The 26,711-nt window shown below is 43.1% G+C and overlaps 1 protein-coding gene across 1 annotated transcript; it reads right to left on the reverse strand.

The window, feature by feature from the left end:
* Nucleotides 1–2,597: 2,597 nt before the first annotated feature.
* LOC136624760 (uncharacterized) lies at nucleotides 2,598–26,711 on the reverse strand. Its single transcript, XM_066598689.1, has 6 exons — nucleotides 26,688–26,711; nucleotides 22,833–23,168; nucleotides 9,926–10,243; nucleotides 4,557–4,635; nucleotides 3,228–3,325; nucleotides 2,598–2,714 (listed from the first exon to the last, which is right to left on the reverse strand). Exons 2-6 carry the CDS (start codon nucleotides 23,044–23,046, stop codon nucleotides 2,662–2,664), a joined length of 762 nt encoding a protein of 253 aa, XP_066454786.1. The 5' UTR covers nucleotides 23,047–23,168; nucleotides 26,688–26,711; the 3' UTR covers nucleotides 2,598–2,661.

Below are 26,711 nucleotides of genomic sequence, written 5' to 3' on the forward strand. Positions count from 1 at the left end.
CGAGGATCCGTAACATAGTGCCCCAATGGAATTTAAACTGGGCTCTTATGGACTTGTCCAGGTCTCCGTTTGAACCTATGGACTCAGTCTCTATGAGAAATCTGACCTTAAAAACTCTGTTCTTAGTGGCCATTACCTCAGCGAGAAGAAAAGGCGAGTTACAGGCCCTGTCCATTTGCTATTCATTTTATAGCGTAACGGATAACAAAATAGTGTTTAATTAGTTAAATTAGACCCATCTTTCCTACCGAAGGTTGTATCTTCTTTTCATAGATCACAAGACCTAGTCATCCCCTCATTTTGCAAAAACCCCAAAGATTAGAAGGAGAAGGAATTCCACTGCTTAGATGTGAGAAGTACAGTGCTCCAATATATTAGTGCCACAAGCCAATGGAGGAAAGACAATAACCTTTTCGTCTAATTCTTTGGTCCCAATAAATAAAAGCCGACGTTAAAAAACTCCATAGCCAGATGGATTAAATTAGCTATCACAGAAGCCTACACTGCGATAAATAAGACAGCCCCGGAAAATCTTAGTAAACATGCTATGAATAAGGACATGTAAGCGCAAAAAGGAAAAAAAATTTGGAAGATGTTTTTATCCATGATGTCAAAATAAATACAGTTTTTTATCCTGATATCCGTGGAAGTGCTAGAGGTTTTTGTCTTCTATTGCTATGAGGTGTGCTGGCACCTATCCGTGCACCCGGCAGTTGCTGTGTTCGTGCGGTGAGCTGGCATTTTGGATTTACATAGCCTGGAGTGGGATATAAGCGTGAGAACTGCAATCATATGCGGTTCCTACATCAGCCTCCTCTATTTCAGGCTGTAACAGGGTTAGAACTATTGAAGCAAGACCAAGATCGATATTCTAGTGCTGCCTGAAATAGAGCCATTAGTAGCAAGGATATTATTCATCGTTTGGTACTGAAGTGCCTCCCTGCACGGAAGAATGATATATACCTTTGACAGAGAAAGGGTTAAAGTCAAACTTAGGTTTATCAAAAGGCTGAGTAACTGCTTGCTTTCTATCACATTATAGTAGTTTTTTTTAACAACCTTACACACACACACACACACACACACACACACACACATATATATATATATATATATATATATATATATATATATATATATATATATATATATATAAACCATCTGGGGTGCAAAATAAAGACATACCGGATTTTTCACACTATAAGGCTTCATTCACACAAGCGAAAAAACAGCGTGTTTTTACGTCCAACACGACAATCTGTGGCATTAGTTTCCAATGCAGTAATTCACATGGGTGAATATATGGCATGTAAAAACGTTCCACAGTGAAAAATGGAACATACGCGACCGAAATACGGACCAGCTATTATATGGTGGCTAAAAAGATAGTTCTAGAACTATCTTTTGCTGGATATGCAGTGCCGGCTCCCATACACTTCTATGGGAAATTTAAAAAAAGGAAGGGGAAGGCATTTTAGCAGCGTCCATTGTTGTGAAAAGCTTACAGGTGCCTCTATATAGGCATTGGCAGGCATCCCGAGGATTTTGGCAGAGCAGGGCTTTTCCAGGGTGCGACGTGTTTTTTTAACTAAAAACATCGCTCTCAGTAGTGTGAGTGGATGAGAAAACGCTGTCCATGAGCACAGAAAAACGGATGTTCGTGCAATTTTTTACGGCGCGGCTGAGAAAATGTAAAGACGCATACCGCCGTGTGAAAGAGCCCCAAGACACACCTGACTACAGGACACACCCTGATTTTAGACAACAGAAAACAGCAAAAATATTTCATGCTAATTAAAATTTCCTTGATAGTTTAAAGAAGTGGAGGGATTAATGTTGCTTACTTTGATCTCAAGGTCCAAATTTAGAGTTCCATACAATGGCAGGCAGGGGAATTTGATGGGTTTCTTAAGGACAAGGTACTTCAAGCAGATAAATTAGAACACTAAATTATTATATAGTTTACTGGAGACAAAGAAGAAAGAAGATTGGAGGAATTTTATTGGGAGGTCTACTAATGATAGCTCTGAAAAGTTCTGAAAACTAAAAATTCATAAGTAACTAAAGTGAAATAGTTTTCAGTCCAGGCTGACCTCCTAGGTAGACAAGTGTGCAGGGAGCCTGGAGGGCCTGTGTTGAAACAGCAGCTCCTTGCATTGTCCAATTGCTCCTGCTCACGGAGAGTTCATGGCAGAATGGTGCCGGCAGCCGCACTGGGCTGGCCTGCTGTTGAGAAGTCTGAAGTAGGAGGATCTGATGATACACTGATCGGCCAGGCAAGGCGGCAAGAAGCATCCGATAGGGTAGGTTGCTCCAGGGGATGCATCTTTGCTGACTGCTAGGGATAGGAAGTTTGGGTACTGTTTTAATAAATGGAATGCCAATAGAGTAAGATGGCAGTTCCGGGCAGTCAGGTGCAAGTTATGGAGGTAGTTCTTATTTCCTGTGCCAAGCAAAGTGCTCTATTAACACTCTGTCCAATAAGGAAATGGTCAGGGGGGTTTGGCACTGTCATTTCCCCCCACAACTCTGGAGTATAAGGTGCAGGAACTTTTTGCCAAGATATGTTTCTTGCTAAAAAATGAGTCTTATAATCCAAACAATACAGTAATTACAATAAGGTATGCAGTGCTTGGAACAGTCACGTATTTGGGTCTCAGATCAGGTCTTGTTTAATGAGCGATTACACATCAGATGTATGTAAGATATGCTGCCTGAAAAGAAACAGAAACAAGGTTAGTATTATACAATCTCTGCATATATATATATATATATATATATATATATATATATATATATATATATATATGTATATATATATATATATATATATATATATATATAAAGAGAGAGACATCTAGGAGAGTAGCAGGCATAGTAGCTGCTATGCGGCTCAACAACTAAGGGGGGCCATTTCCACAGACACCTATGGTGCCATTAGTGATGACTATGGACGGTAGAGACAAGTGAAAAATTGAATGCAGCTCTATCCTAGTTTTCACTGTGGGGCCCCATGTTTTCCCCTGCTATGCGCATCAACCCTGTAACGTCATCATTTTTTTTCTTTCCTGTGCTGTCATTATGTACATTGTGATCTTTGTATATGTGCAATATTGCAGTGCAATGATATCAGAATGCATTCAATCTTTGTGATGTAACTTTATTATGGGTCTCCTTGGTTACTTTTTACATCCCTGTATATAAGCAAAATACATCTTTAAACTCACCTGAAATTTTTTCATAATGGCTGAAGAGGAGAACACACAGTCCCATACAGAAAAAGAGTATCCAGCGTAGAATATTCCAGGCTCTATGGTGCTTAGTTCTGCAAATGATAACAGGAAAAATGATGACATTGTTCAAGGTCATGTGTTTCATCCTTTCAAGTGCAGGAAAACCTAGGGCATTGAACATATACTAAAAATCCCTTTTACAAGGGCGGAAAGAACATTTGATTCTGATCATTACCCAGTGTCAAAGTGTGGGCATATTTACCAATAGTGAGAAAACATTCTTGACCACAAGTAAAGGGTCACACGGTTACCTTGTGCTCTTATATTTTCATTACTGCTATACACCCATAATACGGATCCTCAGTATGAATGTATTGCAGATGAAATGTATATTATCAGTATTTCATCCGTATTTGCTTTCATAGATTGTATTTTCTACTGGTTAAAATGTATCATTTTTTGAACAATAGAAAATAATTCTGATGAATGCAAATACTGATCCAAATAAAGATGAAATACGAATGCAAGTTGGATGTGTCCGTGGTTTAATCCCTTTGCACATAAAACAGACAAAACTAGCATTGTATCCCTGATCAACCCTTTCCAATCCATTTATTTTTTCTCATCCATTCTCCCCAGCTTCAAATAAATTGGAGCTCGGGAGAATGGATGAGAAAAAATACATTTTCCCTGCACCCTCCTGAACTGACAGAGTTCAGGAGGGTGCAGGTGCTCACTGCACTGTGGAGGGACCTGCTTACCTGTTCAGCGTCTTCCGCATTCTCCCTTCTGCCTCTTGGCTCGGCGATCATGTGACCGCTGGGGTCAGGTGGCACCCAGCGGTCACATGATCGCCGGACCGGGAGGCAGAAGGGAGAATCCGGAAGACGCCGGGCAGGTAAGCAGGTCCCCCCATGGTGCAGGCTCCCGACTCGGCATTCATGTGACTGCTGGGGGTCAGGTAACACCGGCGGTCACATGATCGCCAGCCGGAATCTCCGTGCATTACATAGCGCTAATTCAGCGCTATGTAATGTGTAAAGGAGAAGGCAGAAAGGGTTAAAAATCCTTTCTGCCTTCTCCTCGGGGGTGCTTGATGAGGATCAGTGCAGGAGTGCATCTGCACCCGATGTGTCTGATGATCGGGTGCAGATGCACTCCTGCACTGCAGTGTCGGGCCTGTCCCAACATCGGAGCTGTGGAGGGAAATGATGATGTCGGGGCAGGCCCGACATTGGATTGGAAAGGGTTAAATATAGATGTGACATACTCTTGTCTGAAAGCAGCCTAAAATGATCTGCAAGGAACAGGACTTTTACTTACTTCCAATCTGCTGTAGAGCTACTATTTTGTCCACTGCTGAAATTAGCTTTCACATCAACTGGACTTACATGTTTTGTATCTGTAAAGGGAATTTAGTTTTAATTAATTGTTTAACTATGCAATGCTTATTTCTGCATATTATTTACTTGAGCTATGTTTTGAGAAACAGAAGCTGATATGTAAGATTAAAACTGAAAGTGAAAAAATAAGCCTCTCACTACCAAGCAAGAAACCTACTGCACATTGAATGGGAGCAAAAACCCTGAAACAGCTTTTTGTGAATGGTTTTTCTGGATTTGGCTTACAATTCCCGCTCATTGTTATAAGGCTTGTCAAAAAGTCTAACACTGACTTGCAGGAATGGTGCCTTCCAATACGTGGCGCTGTAGAGGAATTGCTCCATCTTCCCATTTTCTTAGAAGTAAAACATATTACAAATTATAGGTGCTACTGGAAAAGAGACTTGCTCTTCCTCTGGATCAACATTGCAGGAGAATAGTATCATAGTATGTAGGGCCGAAAAAAGACATGCGACCATCCAGTTCAGCCTATTACCCCCCAATGTTGATCCAGAGGAAGGCAAAAAACCCCTAATGAGGTAGAAGCCAATTTTCCCCACCTAGGGCTCCTGGACGCTTGCATTTTTCTTGCGAGTTTTTTTCACGTGATTGTCAATGGGACTTTCTAATGTTAAAAACACATCGCACAAAAATTGCAAAGCACCAACTTGCGATGCGTTTTCAACATTAGAGAGTCTTGCCAATCACGTAAAAAAAAAGCAGCAATATCGTGTGAGAAAAACGCGCAAGGAAAATGCAAGTGGGTATTCACCCTTAAAGGGGTTGTCTCGAGGAAGCAGTAAAATTTTTTTTTTGCCCAGTCCCCCTAATTAAGCAAACATTACTAAGCCCCCCTGTAAATGACTTTTCTAGCTGGTTTGTACTTACAGTTCCAGCGTTTCAGCAACTTATAAAAAGTTTCCCCAAGATGGCCGCCGGCTCTTTTCCCGTCGCTTGCTGTAGCCCGACGTGCGCGCGCTCCCGAGACGCTACCAGCTGTGTCTCCCTGACAACCAGACGCCCCGCAGCTGCCGACTGGACCCCGGGATTGAACGCGGCCGACCAGTCACCCACCGCCAGGCAGCAGGTAACCGGCGCTAGCCCCCGGCTCCCCGCGCTAGCCCCCGGCTTCCCCGCGCTACCCCCGGCTTCTCCGCGCTAGCCCCCGGCTTCCCTGCGCTAGCCCCCGGCTCCCCAGCGGTAGGCCCCGGGGCCACAGCGGCAGTCAGTCACGCGTCACCCCCGTCAGTCCGTCACCCATCACTTACCTGGGCGGCTGGGCTGGGCTGGGCTGCTGGGCGGCTCCAGTTTCTGCACCTTCCTCTAACAGAGGATGGTAGCAGAATGGCCGCTCCAGCGCGCTCCCGAGAAGATACAGCTCTTCTGCGCATGCGCAGAAGAGCTGTAGCGGCGGGCACACTGAAGCGGCTCGTGCTCAGAGCAGAAGACCGGACTGCGCAAGCGCGTCTAAAAAAGCAAGCCGCCAGCGAATTTAGACGGAACCATGGAGACGAGGACGCTAGCAACAGAGCAGGTAACTGAATAACTTCTGTATGGCTCATATTTAATGCACGATGTATATTACAAAGTGCATTAATATGGCCATACAGAAGTGTATAACCCCACTTGATTTCGCGAGACAACCCCTTTAAGGGAAAAAAACTAAAATGGACTTACACTGCATTCAGAAAGTCTTCAGACCCTCTCATTCTCTTACATTTTGTTGTTGCCTTGTGCAAATTAAAATAAATATTGAAGTTTTCCCCTGTCATTCTGCACTCAATATGCCATAATGACAAAGTGAAAACAATGTTAGAAATGTTTGTATTAAAAAAAAGAAAAATTAACATCTTACATTAGCATAAGTATTCACACCCTTCAGTATGGCACTTGAAAATTTAGCTTCTGGGGGCCTCCCATTTCTCTTGATCATCTTTGAGATGTCTCTACACCTTGATTGGAGTCACCTAGGGTAAATTCAATTGATTGGACATAATTTAAAAGACACCCATCTGTCTATATAAGGTCTCACAGCTCACAATGCAATTCAGAGCCAAAACCAAGCCATGAAGAAGAAAGAACTGCCTGTGGAGCTCAGAGATAGGATTGTGTGGAAGTACCGATCTGGAGAAGGCGATAAAAACATTTCTGCTGCACTGAAGGGTCTTGGTAAAAGACATGACCAAGAACTTAGTGGTCACTCTGGCTGAGATCCAAAGATGCTATGTTCAAATGGGAGTGTAATGGCCCAGAGGGTCCTACAAAACAGTCCTCCTAACATTTGGTCCTGTCACACCTGTCTATGCGCTTCCCTTAGGCATAGAAGGTGCTGCGCGTCAGAGAAACCCTGTTTCTCCCCTTTTCTAAGCTGATAGCTTGGCGCTGGCAATAGCTGGTTGCCTATATGTCATGCCTCCACTCATTGGCTAGTGAGTTCAGAGTGGGAAAACACTACATGAGTCCCTATGGGGGTGGAGTTTGGAGAAAGTGCGGGAAGAAGAGAGGAAGTGGAGGAAGAGTTAGTGAGTTGCTGCAGTAGGAGTCGGTAGCAGTCAGGAGAGGCAGCAAGACGTGGTCGGAGAAAGGAGGCATCTGCAGTTCAGTGTGTGTTCAACAATTCAGCAGTGCAGCAAGGGTAGCGAGCTCCCTTTCCACTCCCCTGTCTTTCCAGAAGCAGTAGGAAAGAGTTGGAGATCAGCATCCCACTTAACAGTGAGTTAAACTACCCGGTGAATTTAAAACTAGGATTAGTTCAGCAGCCATTACAACTCTCATGTCACTCCTTCATACTACACTTTCAGTGAACCCTCAAGTAGTAACAAGTGGGGAGATTAATATTGAGTTACCTCTAGCACTAGAGAGAGTATTGAAGATAAGTGGAGATTCAATAGTCAAATCTACAGTTTTCATTGTGTCAATTCACTGCATTGTTGTGAACCCTGCTGTATCTGCAACACCTTGCCTATCTATCTGTCATTGCAAGCAAGCTTCAGTAAAACTGCGTGCTCCCAATTTGCTAATTCAAGCTACTGGACTCATCTCAAATTATTCCACCATCATTAGACTTGTGAGTTCAGGTTGGAGTACTGGTGTCACCCGTGACAAAACAGTTATTTATTTCAAACGTACCTGAGTATGTTATTTGTGTCACTGTGGGACAGCTGAGCACAGCCCCATTATCGACACTGTCGGGGGGCATTACAGAGCCACCCGTGACAACCATCTTTTAATGCGCGTGGCCTCCCCCACTTTGGCGTGCTCAGCTCGGTCATTGCAGGAGAAACTCCCAGTTACTGCAGCCCTCACTAACCTGGGCTTTATGGCAGAGAGGCCAGAAAGAAGCTTCTTTTCAGTAACTGATACATGAAAGCCGCCTGCAGTTTGCCAAAAGCATCTGAAGGACACTCAGACTGCGAGATACAAGATTCTCTGGTCTGATGACACCAAGATGGAATTTTTGGTCTCAATTCTAAGTGCTATGTCTGGGGGAAACCATCATCACAACCGCTCATCACCTGCCCATCACCATCCCTACAGTAAAGACTGGTGATGCTTCATGCTGTGTGACAGGGCGACCGGTCAGGATTAATGGAAAGCTGAATGGAGCAAAGTACAGAGATATTCTTAATGACAACCTGATCCAGAGTGCAATGAATCTCAGACTGAGAAGAAGGTTCACCTTTTAACAAGACAATGACCCTAAGCACACGGCCAAGACAACACAAGAGTTGCTTAGAAACAACTCTGTAAATGTCTTTGAGTGGCCCAGCCAGAGGCCGGACTTGAAGCCAATCAGAAATCTCTGGAGACACCTGAAAATGGCTGTCCACAGACGGCTGCATACAACCCGACAGAGCTGGAGAAGATCTATTGAGAAGAATGGCAGAAAATCCCCAAATCCAAGTGTGCAATCCTTATGGCATCATACCCAAGAAGACTGAAAGCTGTAATTGCTGCCAAAGATATTACAATTAAGTACTAAGTACAGGGTGTGAATACTTATGTCAATGCAAAACGTTGTTTTTTCATTTTTTTTTATTTACAAAGATTTTGTACATTTCGTTGTCACTTTGTCATTATAGGGTATTGAGTAAGTAATGATTGGGAAAAGCATAAAGGTTTTTAGTTTATACAACATGACAAAATGTAAAAACGTTAAAGAGTCTGCAGACTTTCGAAATGCAATTTGTCTTTTCTCAACCTTATTATGTTACTAGAATAGCCTTAGGAAGAAAAACAAAAATAGTGCAACAGCAGTAGGGTGAAGAGATTAGGTGGTCTTATGGGACTGTTTAAATTCCTCAATGTCTGGACTAGTCTGTGCTGGGAAGAATGGGACTTAAACCCCTGTAACAGAAGAACAGCTCTGAACATACAGTATATTGTTAACTCAATCAGCTCAGAATTTTAAATAAAAAGGAAATAAACAATAGACACAGCTTAAGTATAATTTTGTGTTCACACAGCATTCATTCAGTTAGGCTGCCTTCACACAGGCATCAAAATTTGTGTGCTGCGAGACGCACAAATATAAACCCCATCCTTTTGAATGGGCTCATATACATGAGCGATGCTTTCCTGTATAGCACCGTGATGCAATGCGGGAAACAAATCGCAGCATGTTCTCTCTTGTGTGTGTCTCACATCGCAGTGCTCATTGTTTAAAATAGATTTTATTGTTTACAATTAGAGATGAGTGAGCGTACTCGGAAAAGCACTACTCGCTCGAGTAATTTGCTTTATCCGAGTATCGCTGTGCTCGGGTCTGAAGATTCGGGTGCCGGCACGGAGCGGGGAGCTGCAGGGGAGAGCGGGGAGGAACGGAGGTAAGATCTTTCTCTCCCTCTCTCCCGCCCGCTCTCCCCTGCTCCCCGCTGCGACTCACCTGTCAGCCGCAGCGGCACCCGAATCTTCAGGGACGAGCACAGCGATACTCGGATAAAGCACATTACTCGAGCGAGTAGTGCTTTTCCGAGTACGCTCGCTCATCTCTATTTACAATAGGTCATTGATGAGGTGCGCTAAATGCAAAAAATAAACAGATTCCGTAAATAGCGGTGCTGGAAAGCGGCGCGATTGAGCGCATATCTGCTAGGCTCCATTGAAAACAATGGGAGCGTTATACCGTGATTAAAGCGGCATTCAAAATACTGTGTTAATCACGGTAAAAAGCGTGGAAGAGAGGCCTAAGAGTTTTGATTTATGGCAAACTGCTTGATTTCTGTGTTTCATTTTGCACAATTTTTTGGCGATCAGTACATTGCACAGTTCACACTAACAATTTTGTCCACAAAATATTAAAAATATTACCTAAATTTACTAGCAGCAAGATTTCCTTTAAGATGGTTTCATCTGCTGATTCACGACACTGATAGAAACCGCTGTCCCAGAGTTCCAGATTTGTCATTTTCATTATCAGAACTCTCTTTTGTTCATTAACAAACACTGTAGTTCTTGAACTGTAGTCTATATTGCGGTTTCCATCAGAATGAGCCACCCATTGAACTTTCTCAGGACCCAAAATTTTATACCAAGCTTTTGATGATTTCTGTTTTTCAGTAGATTCACAATTCATTTCCACGGTGTCATAAGCCTTAAAATTAACCACAAGGAATTTGGATGGAAGCCCTGTTGATATTACAATAAAAAAAATATAATACATACAAGTAAAAAATATACCTTGAGTAATAATAAAATATATCCCAATTCATTCCAAATGGTTTGAGCTGAAACTAATATTATTGACATTCTGTAATTGTTTGCTATCATTCCTATAGTTTCTAAAATATATTTTTACAGGAATGCCAAGTTCAGTAGCGCTGTCAGTAAGGTCAGTAGCGCTGTCAGTAAGGTCAGTGAGGCTTTATGAGCATAGCCAGATTATGGATATATGTAATATTCAGTGATGCAAAGATAAAGACAAACAAAACCAATATAGCTCTGTAATCATTTTATATGGAGATATACAGAGGTTGTTATCCAAAAGACAAGAATTATGGCTTTTCCATTGTTGTATTACAGACTCTTTCTCCTTTTCATTGAGAAGGACCACACAATCTTGAAACCTTCCATTAATTTTAGTGGAAAGGCACAACATTAGTGGAGTGATGATTCTGGTGCTTCACACAGGACGGAATATTCTGCATTGTGCAATATGCATTCTAGTGGAATATTCACCACCAAAATTTGCCCTGCTAATGTGCAGATCTTGATGCAGAATTGAGTAATGTGATAGACTGTTGTTTCTTATATTTAAGGACTCTATAGTGACAGTGTCTATTCAATTGGATTAGCGCATAGCAAATGTGGTGCAGATATTCAAAAAGGGGTCAAAAAGTGAACCTAGAAACTACAGGCCAGTAAGTCTTACCTCCATTGTGGGTAATATGGACAACTCCATGTCAACATGGGTTTATGAGAGATCACACTTGTCAAACCAACCTGATCAGCTTCTACGAGGAGGTAAGTTCTAGACTGGATCCGGGAGAGTCATTGGATCTGGACTTTTTCAAAGCATTTGATAGTGTGACATGTAAAAGGTTGGTGTATAAAATGAGAATGCTTGGTCTGGGTGAGAATGTGTGTAAGTGGGCAAGTAACTGGTCAGTGATAGAAAGCAGAGCGTGGTTATAAATGGTGCATACTCTGATTGGGTCACCAAAGGGGAAAGTATTAGAGGGGTCACCATTACTAGTGGGGGTGTTACTAGTGGGGTACCACAGGGGGCAGTATTGGACACTACTCTTTTTAATATATTTATTAATGACCTAGTAGAAGGATTGTGTAGTAAAATATCAATATTTACAGATAATGCAAAAGAAATGAACGCAAGACAGGATAGAAGGTGGTTGCAAATGGATCTGGATAAGTTGGGGGTTTGGGCAGAAAAGTGACAAATGAGGTTTAACACTGGTAAATGTAAGGTTCTGCAGATGAGCAGAGGAAATACATGTCACCATTACACACTAAATGGGAAACCTTTGTGGAACACTGACATGGAAAAGGACTTGGGGATTTTATAACTGTAAACTTAACTGGAGCAACCAGTGTCAGGCAGCTGCTGCCAAGGCAAATATGATCATGGGGTGCATCAAAAGAGGTCTAGGGGCGCATGACGAGAACATTGTTCTTCCTCTTTACAAGTCACTGACCACACATGGAATATTGTGTACAGTTTTGGCCACTGGTACTCAAGAAGGACATATCAGAGCTTCAGTGAGCACAAAGGCGGGCAACTAAAGTAATAAATTGAATGAGCAGACTACAATTCCCAGAGAAGTTAACAATACTGGTTTTATTTAGTTTAGAAAAAATACGGCTATGGGGCGACCTAATAACTATGTATAATATATCAGGGAACAGTACAAAGATCTCTCCCATCATCTATTTATACGCAGGACAGTAACAAGGGGGCGCTCTAATAACTATGCATAGATATATCAGGAGTCAGTACAGAGATCTCTACAATTATCTATTTACACCCAGGACTGTAACAAGGGAGCGCTGTAATAACTATGTATAATATATCATGGGTCACTACAGAGACCTCTGAATGTTTCAGAAACCCCTCAGATGGGAAGAGGTTTTTGGAAACTGAATTCGGCACTCCTGGAAGAAACGGAAATAAGACTGTCCTTTGAGGATTTTCTTCAGAGCCAGATTCTACTGATGGGCCTTTGCAGCAGTAAGTCAGAGTGGTGGGAGATTTTCAAGAAAAGGGTTGCAAAGTATTTCCGTGGGGTCACTAGCCTAAGATGCCTTACTAAGTACCTTTTTATCAGGGTCTGAGGAGGAAACTTGAGCAGCTTGTCTCAACTGGGGGCAGCCGTGAGGAAGTGTCCAGAGTGAAATCCTTGTTAAAAGAATGTAAATATGATAGACACACGTCTTTAGTTTTTGAGAGGGATTTTGAGAAATTCCGCTTGCCTGACCCCTAAAGAAACTGTAAGATGCCAGTTAATAGTAGGTTGGTGGCAGGACTAATTGTCAGTACAGGATCACTGAAGAGGTCCAGTTTGGGGATCTTGGAGGTCGTCAGCTCTTACTAATCGCAACTTTTGGCAAGGAAGGATCTAGATCAGTGTTTCTCAACTCCAGTCCTCAGGACCCCCAACAGGTCATGTTTTCAAGATGGCCTATAGTAAGAACACTGGTAGCAATGTCTGATGCACTGACAATAATTACATCATCTGTGCAATACTAAGGAAATCCTGAAGACATGGCCTGTTTTGGGGTCCTGAGGACTGGAGTTGAGAAACACTGATCTAGATCGAGGCAAAGTTACGGCTTTCCTGGCCAAAACCATCCCTAGGGAGCGGATGACTTCATCGTTTGACATTTTGACAGAACCTATCAGAGAAGAGGAAGCATGACTGGCCTTTGAAAGGCTTAAGCCCAACAGAACGCTGGGTCTGGATGGCTTAACATCCAGGTTTTATAAGACTTTTAAGGAGCAATTGGATCCCCTATTGGCCCAGGTCTATAATGAGTGTCTTTCCTAGGACACTCTGCCAGGGCCAATGAGAAAGTCAGCACTGATTATTCTGTCAAAGTGTAAGGATTCATCCCATATTGAAAATTGGCGGCCCATAGCGCTTCTCAATACAGATCAGAAGGTTTTGGCCAAAATACTATTTAGACGCTTGGTGCAGTTTGCATCCAAACTACTCTTGAGGGACCAAAATAGCTCTATTCCTGGCCAAAGCCCTTTTAGTGCTGTACTAGGTGTCCAGAAGGCCGTGGAGTAGGATAAGGCTGGAAACTGGAGAGGGTTTTTGCTGTCCTTGGATCAGGCAAAGGCATTTGATAGGGCTGATCATGAGTACCTCTGGTGATGTCTTTTGAGATATGGTCTACCGGGGGGTTTGTGGATTGGCTAAAGACTTTATACAAAGGGGCCCCTTTGGAGTGGATTTTGGTGTCTGTCAGGGTTGTCCTTTGAGCCATCCCTATATGTGTTCACGATAGACCCCTTTCTTAGAAGGTTGGGTCATGGGCCGCTAGCCGGGGTCAGGATGGGCCTGGAGGTGCCAGGGTCTGCCCTGAAGGTGGTAGTTTATGCTGACGTCATCTCCATTTTTGTTTCCTCCAGGGAAGGTGGAATAGGTGATGTCGGAGTTTAATGAGTATTCAGAAGTTTCCCGTTCTCCAGTCAACTGGGATAAGTGCAAAGGTCTCTGGCTGGGAGGAGGCAATCCTTGTTTTGATCTCCCAAGCACTCTCCCTGTGCCCCAATTGCAAAGCCATCTATTTCGGCCAGGGCAATTACCCTGAGAAAAATTGGGAAGGTAGACTAAAGGATGACAGTCAAAAGGGGGATCAATGGAAGGGTGGTCATTATCCCTGAGGGAAAGAGTGAGTCTTATAAAAACCTTCCTGCTCCCTTTGTTAATTTATCTAGGCAGAGTTTGTTTTGTGCCAGAGCCTTTTTGTATGCAGTTCTACAGCCTGTTTTTCCAATTGTTATGGGGAAATAGGCTGCAAACGTGAAGTTACATACCGCATAAGGAGACAAGGGGATTAGACATGGTTAATCACATGGTGTTCCTAGTGAATACCTTTTTTAACACAAACATAGGAAACTTCTGGAATTAAGAAAGGGCTCCCTCTTGGCCTCCATTCCTGGTTTCTTCCCTTCTTCCAGAAATGGGAGACAGGGGGGCAAGTGAAAGACTTTTGTACAACTCATTTACTCATATCTTCCGGCTTATGTTGCACCAGTTCTGAAGGTTATTCGTTGATGAAGTTTGGGGGTTGTGGAGATCAGGACCCTGTTGAGAGGATTCCTTGATAAAAGGATTCTTGCCTTTCACTTCCAGAAACCCTCAGGTTTCTGCCCAATGCAAGACCTAGAGGGTGGGCTAGTGTTACTTAATTCAGTAAGGGTCCCATTGAAGTTTTGGGATATGGCTTGGCGTTCTTTCCACGGTAAGCTGTGTGTGAGGGATAATCTGAAGTACAGGAACTCTGAGGAAAGAAATTGCCCCCCGAGAAGAGTGTGGCTCTACGGTGGAGACCATGGAGCATTTCTTGCTTTGTTATGTCTTCAATACAGAGGTTTATAGAAGGGTAGTAGTTTCCATCGGCTGGCCCCAGCTGGCTGTCCTCTCCTATCTTAAGTGGGCATATGGGGCCTTCAGACTTCTAGGTGGTCAGGATAAGTGCACTTTATATCTAGTTAGCCTAGTGGTTAGATACTACACATGGCATGCCAGGTGTTTAGTGTCAACGCAACAGAAAATCCACCCGTGGAGGTGGTATTTCGGGACATCATTAGTGACCTGGTGAAGGTGCGTTCCCTGGAGTGCAAAAAGCTGGGGACACCTAGGGCCTCTAGGTTATGGAGAGGTCTCTCAAGGTGCCCTAGTCTGATGCCTCCAACCACGGTGAAGGGTTGTGTGACACAACTTAGCTTTTTGTTTTGTTTTCAAGTAGGTACAATGAAAAGGCTTGCAAATACTAATCTTGGACCTAAATGGTAAGGTAAAAGGGGTGGTGATTATGGTTTCTGTTTGACATGATTTAATTCAGTATTATAATTTATGGTACATTGTATTTAATATTATTCATTATTTTTTAAATACTTTGTGTTTTTTTCATATCACGTGTGTTAAAGTATATTTAAGGGGGGGGGGCCCGATCTGTATACTGTGTTATAAAATGGGGTGGATTATGTTTTTTTGTTGTGTAAGGTGGTTTGAGGAAAGTGAGTCATGCAGGTGGGTCAGTAAGGCCCACGCCACACATTGGGGGAAATATATGTATATATGTATGTATGTATATGTGTATATATATTCATAACTAAAGAAGGAAAAGTGGGATTGTGGATTATAGGATGTTTCTGTAGGTATGCATGCATATGTGAAGAAAGGATGTGGAGGTATGGTGGGGGTTTCTCCTGCATTGCCACTAAGTTCCATTAATTGCCATTAATTGTCCTTTTCCAAAAGAGTAGGTATGGGTGGAGAAGGGAGAGGAGGGTTCTTGTTAGAACAGGCATAACATGTGTGAAAGTTCCTGGATCCAAGAAATATGAGCACAGAGGAGGAACAAAGAAAGATCATCCTGGAGTGAAGAATGAAGCTGCGTAATTAAAAAAAAAATAAAAAAAAAAATTTTATTTCAATTTTGTTATATTTATTATGATTATACTTTTTAGTTTTACTTGTTCATTTTTTTGGTTTTGTTTGATCATTTACCTTATGGCATTTCTTTGGGGTATTTTGACTAGTTTGTATATACTCTTTTTGTTTGGGATGATTAACCCCTTAGTGACCAGCCCATAGTGTTTTTACGTCCTGGCCTGCTAGGCTTCAATCCCTGAGGATGTAAAAACATGCATCCTCTGGGGATTAAAATGCTGCAGGCTGTGGACGTGACAGCTCAATGCTGTTGGTTACCGGAAGTAGCCGACATCCTGGTGCTGTCATCTCGGGCCGCGGGACCCTTTACAGCGATCATGTAAAAGTTTAAAAAATTGTAAAAAAAAAAAAGAAAAAAGTATGTTTCATTTAACCTCATGGATCATATCCATGAGGGGAGATGAAATTAGGTACCTAAGGCCCCCAGATTAATTCGCAGACCTTACCCCTGGTTTTGCGCATGTGTCCATGGCCAAAATGGCGGGCGCATGCGCAAAAACCGCAGATTGCGCAAATCTCCCCACACCTGGCTACTAAATGTAGCTAAGAGCCTGGGAATCTCACAGGCGGCCGCAGTACAAGGTTCTTGGTCACGTGATGGATAATAGCTAGAGATGAGCGAGCCTACCTGGCCACGCCCCTTTTTCGCTCGAGTACCGCGATTTTCGAGTACTTCCGTACTCGGGTGAAAAGATTCGGGGGGGCACCGTGGGTGAGTGGGGGGTTGCAGCGGGGAGTGGGGGGCAGAGGGAGAGAGAGAGGGCTCCCTCCGTTCCCCGCTGCTACCCCCCGTGCCGCCACGCCTCCCCCCGCCCCCCCGGCGCCCCCCGAATCTTCTCACCCGAGTACTGAAGTACTCGAAAATCACGGTGCTCGATCGAGTAATTACTCGAAACGAGTAGATTCGCTCATCTCTAATAATAGCGATCATGTAAAAGTTTTAAAAAACTAAAGTTTCACCTCCCGTCATGGATCCGAACCGTGAGAGGAGGTGAAATTACTTACCTAAGGCCCGAGGCTATGTCCCCCGAAGGGATCCTTATCCATGGACCTTTCCCCAGCTTTGGCGCATGTGCCCGTCGCCAAAATGGCGGACGCAAATAAAGAAGATGGGGCCTGGGAAATTTAAAATCTCCTTGCTCCTGGCTACTAAAGGTAGCCGAGAGCTTGGAGCAGTATCTGAACTGTCTCGCCCCCTCCCATTGCTTATAGCCAGAAGGGAGGAGAGAAGAGGTGAGCCGGCGAGGGGGAGGGAAGGGAAAGGGGCATCGGCATGGCAACCTTGGCGTATATGCGTCGGGGCCCATGCCGTCTGAATGGGCGCACAAACGTTAGATTTGTGCACCCGTTCACAAGTTTTTACTTCTCAGATCATAGTGTATATCGGTCGGCCGTGAAGACAGACGCTGATATACGCTCGTGGGAAAAAAGCCTTAGGCTGGTTTCAGATGAGCGTATTGTATTGTCCGCTGATATATATTGCGGACATGTTACAGATAACATTACAACTGTAATGTCAATCTATGTATCTATTCATACAGCCATATTTTCACGCTGTTTTGATTTTTAAATTTACCATGATCTACTTTTTCGTTTTTGCCTCCAAATTTTTTATTTTCTACTGGGCAATTGCTGATTTGTATTTCCCCAATAGAAAAGCATAGTAATACAGAGGCAAAAATGCAAAAACAGTGTGAAAAATACAGCCATATGAATAGATATATAGATTTATATTAGTTTTGTATTATGGCTCCCAAAACACAGAACAAATATAGACTCATCTGAAGGTGGCCTTAGGCTCTTTATTGACTTTATAATCTGATTGCTTAAACCATTATTACAAAATAAAAAGAGATACACGTATTTTTAAAGAGGGTGCAGCTGCTATTGACTTCCATTGAAAAGAAGAAGAAGAACATCTTGATGCCTTAGGGCATTATAGTTACATCTGGTGTGCACAAGGTTTTGTATGGAGTCAGATTGACAGCTGATGCATGGTGGATACTGGCTGTCTTTGACAGCTGACACCAGCCTGCAAGAGCTGCGATCAGCGTTCACTTTGATCATGGCTGCTAAGTGTTTAACCCCCACAACAGTTACATTAAGGGCTCATTCACATGGGCGTAAAAATCATGCAGGAGTTAGCCATGCAAAAAGATTGCGTGAATGGACGATTTCCCGCTATGAAGTCCCAAGCTTAACTAGTGGTGAAATTGCCCATTCACACGATTGGGAGCTGCATGTCGCTGAAAAAAAAACATGGCATTTCTTTATCAATAGGGACTCCCTTCATCTCAGCGGGGATGGAGGGATTTCCCCGCAGCAGGTGCAGCATCCAAGGAGCGGGTCCTCTATAGGAGACAGCAGGGTAGAGTCTGGGCCTTGTCACGGGGCTCTATCCTCTCTCACCCTGAGGGTAGCTCGGGACCCGTCCAAGTAGCTGAGGGATGGCCTACACACAGGGAACCCACGGTGCAATTTACCTGGGCTTAAGGTTGTCACGGGTGACGCCACCGTTCCTTCCTCCGCGGTGAATACAGGTGATGAAAGAACTGGTCCACACTCACGGGGTAGTTTAAATTTGCAAAGACGGGAATGGTTGTCAGTGCTAGTTTACTTAAATAAACTTATTTACAGTCTAAACAAGAAACAATCCATGCCAGCAGAATATTCAGTACAACTTCACAAAGTGGTGCGACAGGGAGGAAAATCACGGATACACCAAGTAGTCTACAGTCTCAGTAATCTGTATGGCTTCGGGCCCAGCACAACTTCTCTTCTCTCTCAACAACTCTTTACCAGTCGGCACTCAAGTTAAGCACACACTCCACTATGCAACGGCGGGTCACGGTATTCCCTTTCTTTAGTACCTCAGTGGGTAGAAAACCACCCGCAACTCCTGGGTGTAAACAGGCCCTGGGAAAGTTAGAGTCATCTCTCTCTCTCTTCCATAAAGGCTCCCCCACGGACTGAAGGTGTCCGCGTGGGTCTTTCGCAACTCCACTCCCACTTATATAACCAACACAACAAGGTACATTTCCAGACATAACCCAGAGAGTTAACCCATTCAGTGCTGCAGCTATGCAATGCACATCATAATGAGGCAACATAAAAGACACTGACAACACGTAGGCACAAAACAATTTCATTCATGCATTATGGAGGGGACCCGTTGTTCTAGACCACTATACAGGGAGAGAGGGAATCGCATGCAGAGGAGCTGGAGGGATATGCCTGCTGCAGGGAAATCCCTCCATTTCCCCTGCAGAGAAATCCCTCTAACCCAGCTGCAGGGAAATCCCTCCAGCCCCGTAGAGATGAAGGGAGTCCCCAGTGATGAAGTGGGTTCCCTGGGAACTCCCTTCATCTCACTCTCTCTCTCCCTGCTGTGGTGAAATCCCTCCAGCCTTGCGGAGATAAAGGGGGTTCCCTAGGGACTCCCTTCATCTTCCTATCTCTCTCCCTGCTTTCAGGGAAATCCCTCCAGCCCAGTGGAGATGCAGGGAGCCCCCAGGGAGTCCTCTCATCCCCACGAGTACTAACAGGAACATACAGGGGGACATTTAAAATGTGCTTCTGGGTTTAGCGGCGTGGCAGCACTCCCTCCAGACTCCCTTTTTGTCCAGCTAGCATGGAAGTCCATGGAAACTCCTGTGCATCACGCACCAAAGATGCCTTCTCTCTGCCTCTTCTCCACCCCCTGCACTATTTTCAATGAGGAGAGGCGGGATGGGGGCAGAGCTAATTCCCCGAACTTAGCCCCGCCCAGCCTCCTGTCATTGCAAATAGTGCAGAGGGGCAGAGATGGGGTGGAGAGGAGGCAGAGAGGGGGCGGGAGCTCAGAGCACTACTCCCGTCTCTTCCAGCCTCCTCCCCCTGCAGAGAGAGATGCCGTATATCGTCTGGGCGTGAAAACCCAGCCGATATACGGTCGTCTGAATGCACCCTTAATTGTAGATTTTGAATTTATATCTCGTATGAATTTGGCGCATAATTTAGTTGCCTTAAGTGTATTTTTAACGCTTTAAGGACAAAACTACTGTAATTTTAGCAATTAGAACCAGTAAAACCTTTTTACCTTTTGTGTTCCAGCGGTCATAGCTCTTATTTCTTTGCAGTGAGGCTGTATGACACCTTGTATTTTGTGAGATGGGTGTTAGTTCTTAGAGGAACCAATTTCGGGTACACATAATGTACTGAATAGCTTTAACCAATTTTTTTGCTGCAGGGAACATTTTTTTTTTCAGAATTGTGTACAGGGAGAAAAAAGTAATTTTCTTTCATGTAAATACATATTGATTTCACAGTAGGCAATGACTGCAGCATCTGGAGAGTTAATCGGTGTGGAGGAATGATTAGATGAGTAAGTTATGTTTTTCTCCAGAAGAGGAATGAAAAAAATAAGATGTGACAATGAGAGAGCAATTATGCTCTTGATTGACTGGGGGTGTAAAAAAAAACTCATGTCACCCCTCCCCTGAGACAGAAAGAGACAGGAGGATCACAGATCTGCTGTTGGTCTCCCCCACCCCCCAGCTCTGCACCACTGACTGAAAACTGACAGTCGTAAATTCAGAATTCCCAACTCCACTTCAAACGGTCCTGTAAGTAATATTGACATGCTTTTGAGTTAAAGGCAAGAATCGTGTCTTTATAATGACAACAAAACCACGATGTTCTAATAGAACCGGAGCTACAGCTGTTTGAAGTAGAACAAGCTCAATGTGTCCAAACACTATAATGTCCTTTGCCTGCAGAACCAACTGAGCCCATCCTTTACTGTAGGGGGCTAAATGCTTTTATCAATTCTGAGAGCAGCATTTCAATGCACCGGTCAGTATTTGGGGGTCCGAAAGGCCTCCCCTCCAGTGATGAGATTGCGAGGTACCAATTGGTTGCCATATCAGCCTGGGGCTCATAAACGCCTGCAGAATTTCTATGACTGATTGCCTATCAAGACATGCCTTGATAGACTGCCTGTCACAGTGTGCTACAATGTAATACTATGGAATTTCATTATACTGCATGAGTCATCAAATGTTTGCATGTTCAAGTCTCCTATGGAGTTAGAAAAATGTAAAAAATGGTAAAAAAGAATTTTTTTTAATTATCAGGAAAAATAAATGTAACAAAAGTTTAAAAAAACAACCTTTTCCCATATTTCTAAAAACAAAATCAAAACACAAAAACCAAAACATCCAGAAAAGTCTAATCTGTCAAATCAATGCATTATTTGTCCTGCTTGATGTTTGTTGTCAGAAGAAAAAACAACACCAGAATTGTGTTTTTTTGTTTTTTTTTTTGTCACGCTGCCAACAAAACTTTTTGCTGGCTTAGGGGCCCAATAGGGTTCTCTAATTAACTACAATAGAATGTTTTTCAGTAAGTTACTATACTAACCAAAATACAGAAAGTACAGCACATATGAAAGTATCCCAATACCTTGTTACTATATAACGGCTAAAGCTTAGTGCTTTGTTTGATTGGCAACTGAAAGTGTCTTCTTGCTTGCAGAGTTTAATATAGAGTGGCATAAAACTTTTAATTTCTCTTGGAATATTGACTTAGCACAGCTGGTGGCTCGATCTTCATTATCTGTCCTATTTAATGCCAGGGCTGAGACCAGACGTAGGAGAGAGAGGTGCAGCATTTAAACTATTGGCCATTTGAGTGCATTGTAATACATCTGTTATACAGTTCCCTAATACGGATCTGTTAGAGATGAAATTGCAGCTGTATGTCATCAGTGTTATTTGATCTATATTTGTTGTCATATTCACTGTCATTGGTTTTATTTTCCTACTGGGCAAATATGGAAATAATGAAAATAAAACCAAAGACAGCAAATGCAGAGGTATATTCAGATCAAATACTGTGGAACTACTGTTGACATTTAGATGCATCCATATTTTAAACACTTTTCATCACCTATAGGCCGCCTGCAGACGGCCAGGTCAGATCCGGCTGCGAGAATTCTTGCAGCGGGACCCGACCCGAGCCTCTGCAGAGAGCAGCACGGGCACTCACCTCTCCGCCGGCCCCGGCTCTTTCATGTGTCGGCTGCCAGGCAGCCAGCACATGCGCAGAGTGGAGCCGAGCATGTTGCGATTTGTTTGCCACGCGAGATTTTGCGCGGCCAAATCGCAGCCGTCTGCCTAGGATTGCGTTTGTTAACGCAATCCTATGGCAGCTTCTAGCGGCGGAAATCCCGCGGGAAATCCCGTCGCGGAATTCCCGCCCGTCTGCAGGCGGCCTTAATGGGCAAAAACAAAGAAAAGTAGGGGATGTTTCTAAGACATGACCATGAAAAATATGACCATGAAAATAGATACATAGATTTACATTAGCTCCTTATTACAGTCTGCAAAACACGAACCAAAAATACACTAATTTGAAAGCAGCCTTAAGGCCCCTTTATATGGGCGTATGTGTGCACGCAATAAGCTGTGAATAGAACACACTGATCTCAATGGGTTTGTTCATATGTGTGTATTTTTTCTGCAGTTTTTGGTTGCGCAAAAAAAGAAAATGCAGCATGCTCTATTTTCTTGCACACTTGTGCACCCAAATTCCCTGTAGAAGTTAATTGGAATGTGGAAAATTGTGGAAATGCTTGCAAAATGCTAGGAGGTGTGTGAACCATTGCATAATTGTGCTGGAAAAAAAAAACAGATCTGGAACTCATTAGACCAATTAGCTATTTCAATCAATGCATCTTTGTTTGCCACATGCAAATGAACATGTCTTGTAGGAGCAAAAAGTACAGTAAAATATGCCAATGTGCACCCAAAGAAGCATAGTTTATTCTGCAAATATGCAGCGCTCAGGTGTGTACAAGTATGGGTACGCTCGTGTGAAGGGGGCCTTAATCAACTATTGCTTTCTAGTTAGTCACTACACTACAAGGACAGCCTGAGAGCCTGCTATGTAGCCCCTGCAGAGAAAGCCCCAGTAGTGCTTGGTTCTGTCCCCTGCTATTAGGGGGTGAGACTGAACAGGAAAATATTTAGTGAATCATCTGCATTAGTGCAACTGAAAAATTAAAAATTCCAGTTTCTTTTCATATCTTTACTTACCAACAATCACTTTCAGAAGGACATTCTCAATGATGCTATATTCTGTTCCAGTCCATATGCGCCATTTGTACAGACCCGTGTCCCAATGTTGTAAATTCACCATGGTCACATTAACTATACCAATTCTTTCAGTGCTTTGTGAAACAAACACTCTTCCGTTGTCTCCATTATGGTTGTCAATGTTTGTGTCCACTATATTTTCACACTCTGTCATGGATACTTGCCTGCACCAGCTGCTTATTAGATTCCTGTACCAATAAGTGTCATAGTTAAATGTGATAGTCACTGAGCCCGTAACTGCAGCCTTGACCTCACGTACTTGTATACCTGAAGAGTCTGAAGATGAGGATAAAACACTTTTAAAAAACTTCATTACCATACAAGGACAAAGCAAGCAAAAAGCTAATTACATTATACCCGCTTTACCTAGCTATATAATAAATAGACATTTACCTAATAAATATGGACTGAAAAAGGCAATCTTATGTTATGAATCACACACATAAAGGGGTTTTCCAGGGAAATACTATTGATGACCTAGGATCATCAGGATAGGTCATCAATAGTTGATCGGCTAGGGTCCGTTGCTCAGGGCCCCGATTGATCAGCTGAGCGGGCGCATGCTGTCAGCGCAGCAGTAACACAGAGGTTGAAGTGGAAGCCACCGCGCCGCCCTCCATGTAGTGGCCGGTGCTTGTAACTGCAGGCACAGTGCTCATTGAAATCAATGGGAGCCATGCCTGCAGTTACAAGTGCCCGCCACTAAATGAGAGGTCAGCCCGAAGACGTATGCTCCAAATACACAGAGGTCAGGCTGGCATGCCTGTGTGGCACACTTTTTGAATGCAGGGCAATCCACTGCTTTGTCTGTGCGGGTTGTACCCCTGCATGTGTGACACACATATCTATGGCGGTAATCCTGGTATCAGTTCATATTGTGCGGCCTAGGTCTGTTAGCAGTCACCATCCCCCACTCTGGATTGAGTTGAGTGGCTGCGCAATCAACTTGCACCTGTACATTTTTGCTCCTCTATAAAGCAATCTGGCTTGCTGCATGCTATCAGATCAAATGGAGATTGAGTATTTCCTGTAGTATGTATCGTGTATCTAGCCTCTTTTTCTGTAAGTTAAAGGGGTTGTCCCGCGGCAGCAAGTGGGTCTATACACTTCTGTATGGCCATATTAATGCACTTTGTAATGTACATTGTGCATTAATTATGAGCCATACAGAAGTTATAAGAAGGTTTTCACTTACCTGCTCCGTTGCTAGCGTCCTCGTTCCCATGGAGCCGACTAATTTTCGCCGTCTAATGGCCAAATTAGCCGCGCTTGCGCAGTCCGGGTCTTCTTCTGTTCTCAATGGGGCTCCGTGTAGCTCCGTGTAGCTCCGCCCCGTCACGTGCCGATTCCAGCCAATCAGGAGGCTGGAATCGGCAATGGACCGCACAGAAGCCCTGCGGTCCACGGAGAGAGAAGATCCCGGCGGCCATCTTCAGCAGGTAAGTAAGAAGTCACCGGAGCGTGGGGATTCAGGTAAGCACTCTCCGGTGTTCTTTTTTAACCCCTGCATCGGGGTTGTCTCGCGCCGAACGGGGGGGGGGTTGAAAAAAAACAAAAACCCGTTTCGGCGCAGGACAACCCCTTTTATACACAGAGGTCGGAGCAGATGTTTGCAATGTTTTCACTCATACTGCGAAACTTGAAAGTCATAGCATGTCCTATCTTTCTACGTTTTACAATTTTTTCTAGCCCAAGTTTCCCTATGCAGCCTCCTTTTTATCAAAAACGAAATGCACAAACTCCTATTAGAAACTCCCATTGACTTTTGTGCAAGAAATTTGCAGGCGGCAGCGATGCGATGCAAGATCTTTAACAAGAAATAGCATCTCTGATGTTAAAAGAGCGCCTGAACAAAACTGATTTTGCAGCAATTTTCTCCCAGCGATATCGCAATCACCAGTGTGAAGGAAACCTTACAGTGTTGCTTTAGTTCTTTGAGGTTTGTGGGCATTAATTTATGTCCAGCACTCTTAAGATCCTATTCCAGAAGTCTTATGGTTTATTTAGATGCAACTTTGCAAACTTTAGCTGTGCAGTCATGTTCTTTTAACTCAAAGAATCCTAGAATGGTGGAGATGGAAGGGACCTCCAGGGTAATCGGGTCCAATCTCCTGCTAAGATTCAGTAATTCATCCCACAATTTTAGAAAAGGCTTTCTCCTGGCAACTATTCAAACATACCATACTTGTTCTATTTTTATTTAATTGTACTGTCATGAACATGAACATTTAACATGCTAACTAGTGATGAGCGAGCACGCTCGGTAAGGTCAGTCAGTCGAGCGAGCATCGTTCTTCTCAAGTAGCTGCCTTCTTGTCCGAGCTTGCTTGGGACGGTGGCGTAGGGAGTAACTGCCTTCTCGTCCGAACGGGCTCACCCCCGCTGCCCCCACCGAGCGCGGTCGGACGAGAAGGCAGTTACTCGAGAAGAGCGTGCTCGCTCATCTCTAATGCTAACTAAGGCCTTTAGAGTCTGAGATGTAGCTCTTGAGCGAGCATTGCATGGTCTGACCTTGACATGAATTTACTGGACAGCCACTCCTGGAAAGATTGTAAGCTGTCTGGAATGTTTTTCTCTGTAGAATGATGTGATCCAAATTGTTTGAAAATGGTCTTATAACCCTTCCCAGATTGATGGGAAGGTTCAATTGTTTCTCTGTGATCAATGCTGATGTTTTTCCTTCTCGGCATTGTGTTAATACACACGTGAATGCTCCAGACAAGCAAACTGATGGAATTTTTTTGCTTTTATAGAGGTGGTCAAACATGCTGATGATCAATTAATCAAGTGCATTTGATTAGCAGCACCTGCGGCAGTAGTAGAGCTGTACTTTTTCACACTTTTTCATACTTCTGCATTTTGGCCTGATTTGTTCAATAAATTATAACATGGCATAATTTGCAATGCATTGTTGTCCATTTGAGGTTGCAGTTATCTAAATTTTAAGAATGTCTAAAGACCAGATTTTTTTGATTGTATCCCGATGCATAAAACCATAGTTTTATTGTATACTTATTTTTTTCACAACTGTGTGTGTGTATAATATATAAATGAAATATATATATATATATATATATATATATATATATATATATATATATATATATATATCTCCAAACACACGGCAATCCTACAGTACATATCTGTATACTTTTTTGTATAGAAGAATTTGTCTGGTGTGTCGTAAGTGTGAATTTTTAAATCTATTTATTAGAAAGGCATTGTGATTGGATTATTCTTAGGAAATCCAGAAACATGCCTGCCCCATAATCAACACCATATTTCACTATACTGCACACCATAAACATTGCATTTCTCAGGAATGAATATAACTTAAAATGTGTGACAGGTCCTCCGTATTATGATTGTCGTCATGCTATGCATAAACATTAAGTTCTACAAAACAGAAAAACTCTAATAGATAAAGTTACTATAAAAGAAATAGACACTTTAAACGTTGCATAAAACCATTACAGTTAAACACACAATATCCGTAGTAGCATAGAGTTGGAATGAAAGTTTTTGCAACTGCAGGTTCTCCTGATGTCACCATCATGTGAGCACATTTGGAACATGACATTTCAGGTCACTTGTTTATGCAAAGGAAATGTTCTGGGAGACCCCTGTTACAGAGGAACAAGTGGATCGTGTTCGTGAAAAGGCTCCTACATAGAACATTGTAACATTGTAATATTTTGGTTTCTGCATAATGTGTCTATTTCTTCTACAGCAACCCTGTATTGACAATATATAATATAATCAGTTTTCCAGTATAATATATAATCTGTAACTTACATTGTATCCAAGTATAGAAGAAAA

This window comes from Eleutherodactylus coqui, chromosome 4 (assembly GCF_035609145.1).
Source record: "Eleutherodactylus coqui strain aEleCoq1 chromosome 4, aEleCoq1.hap1, whole genome shotgun sequence".
In the NCBI taxonomy this organism is placed as follows: Eukaryota; Metazoa; Chordata; class Amphibia; order Anura; family Eleutherodactylidae; genus Eleutherodactylus; species Eleutherodactylus coqui.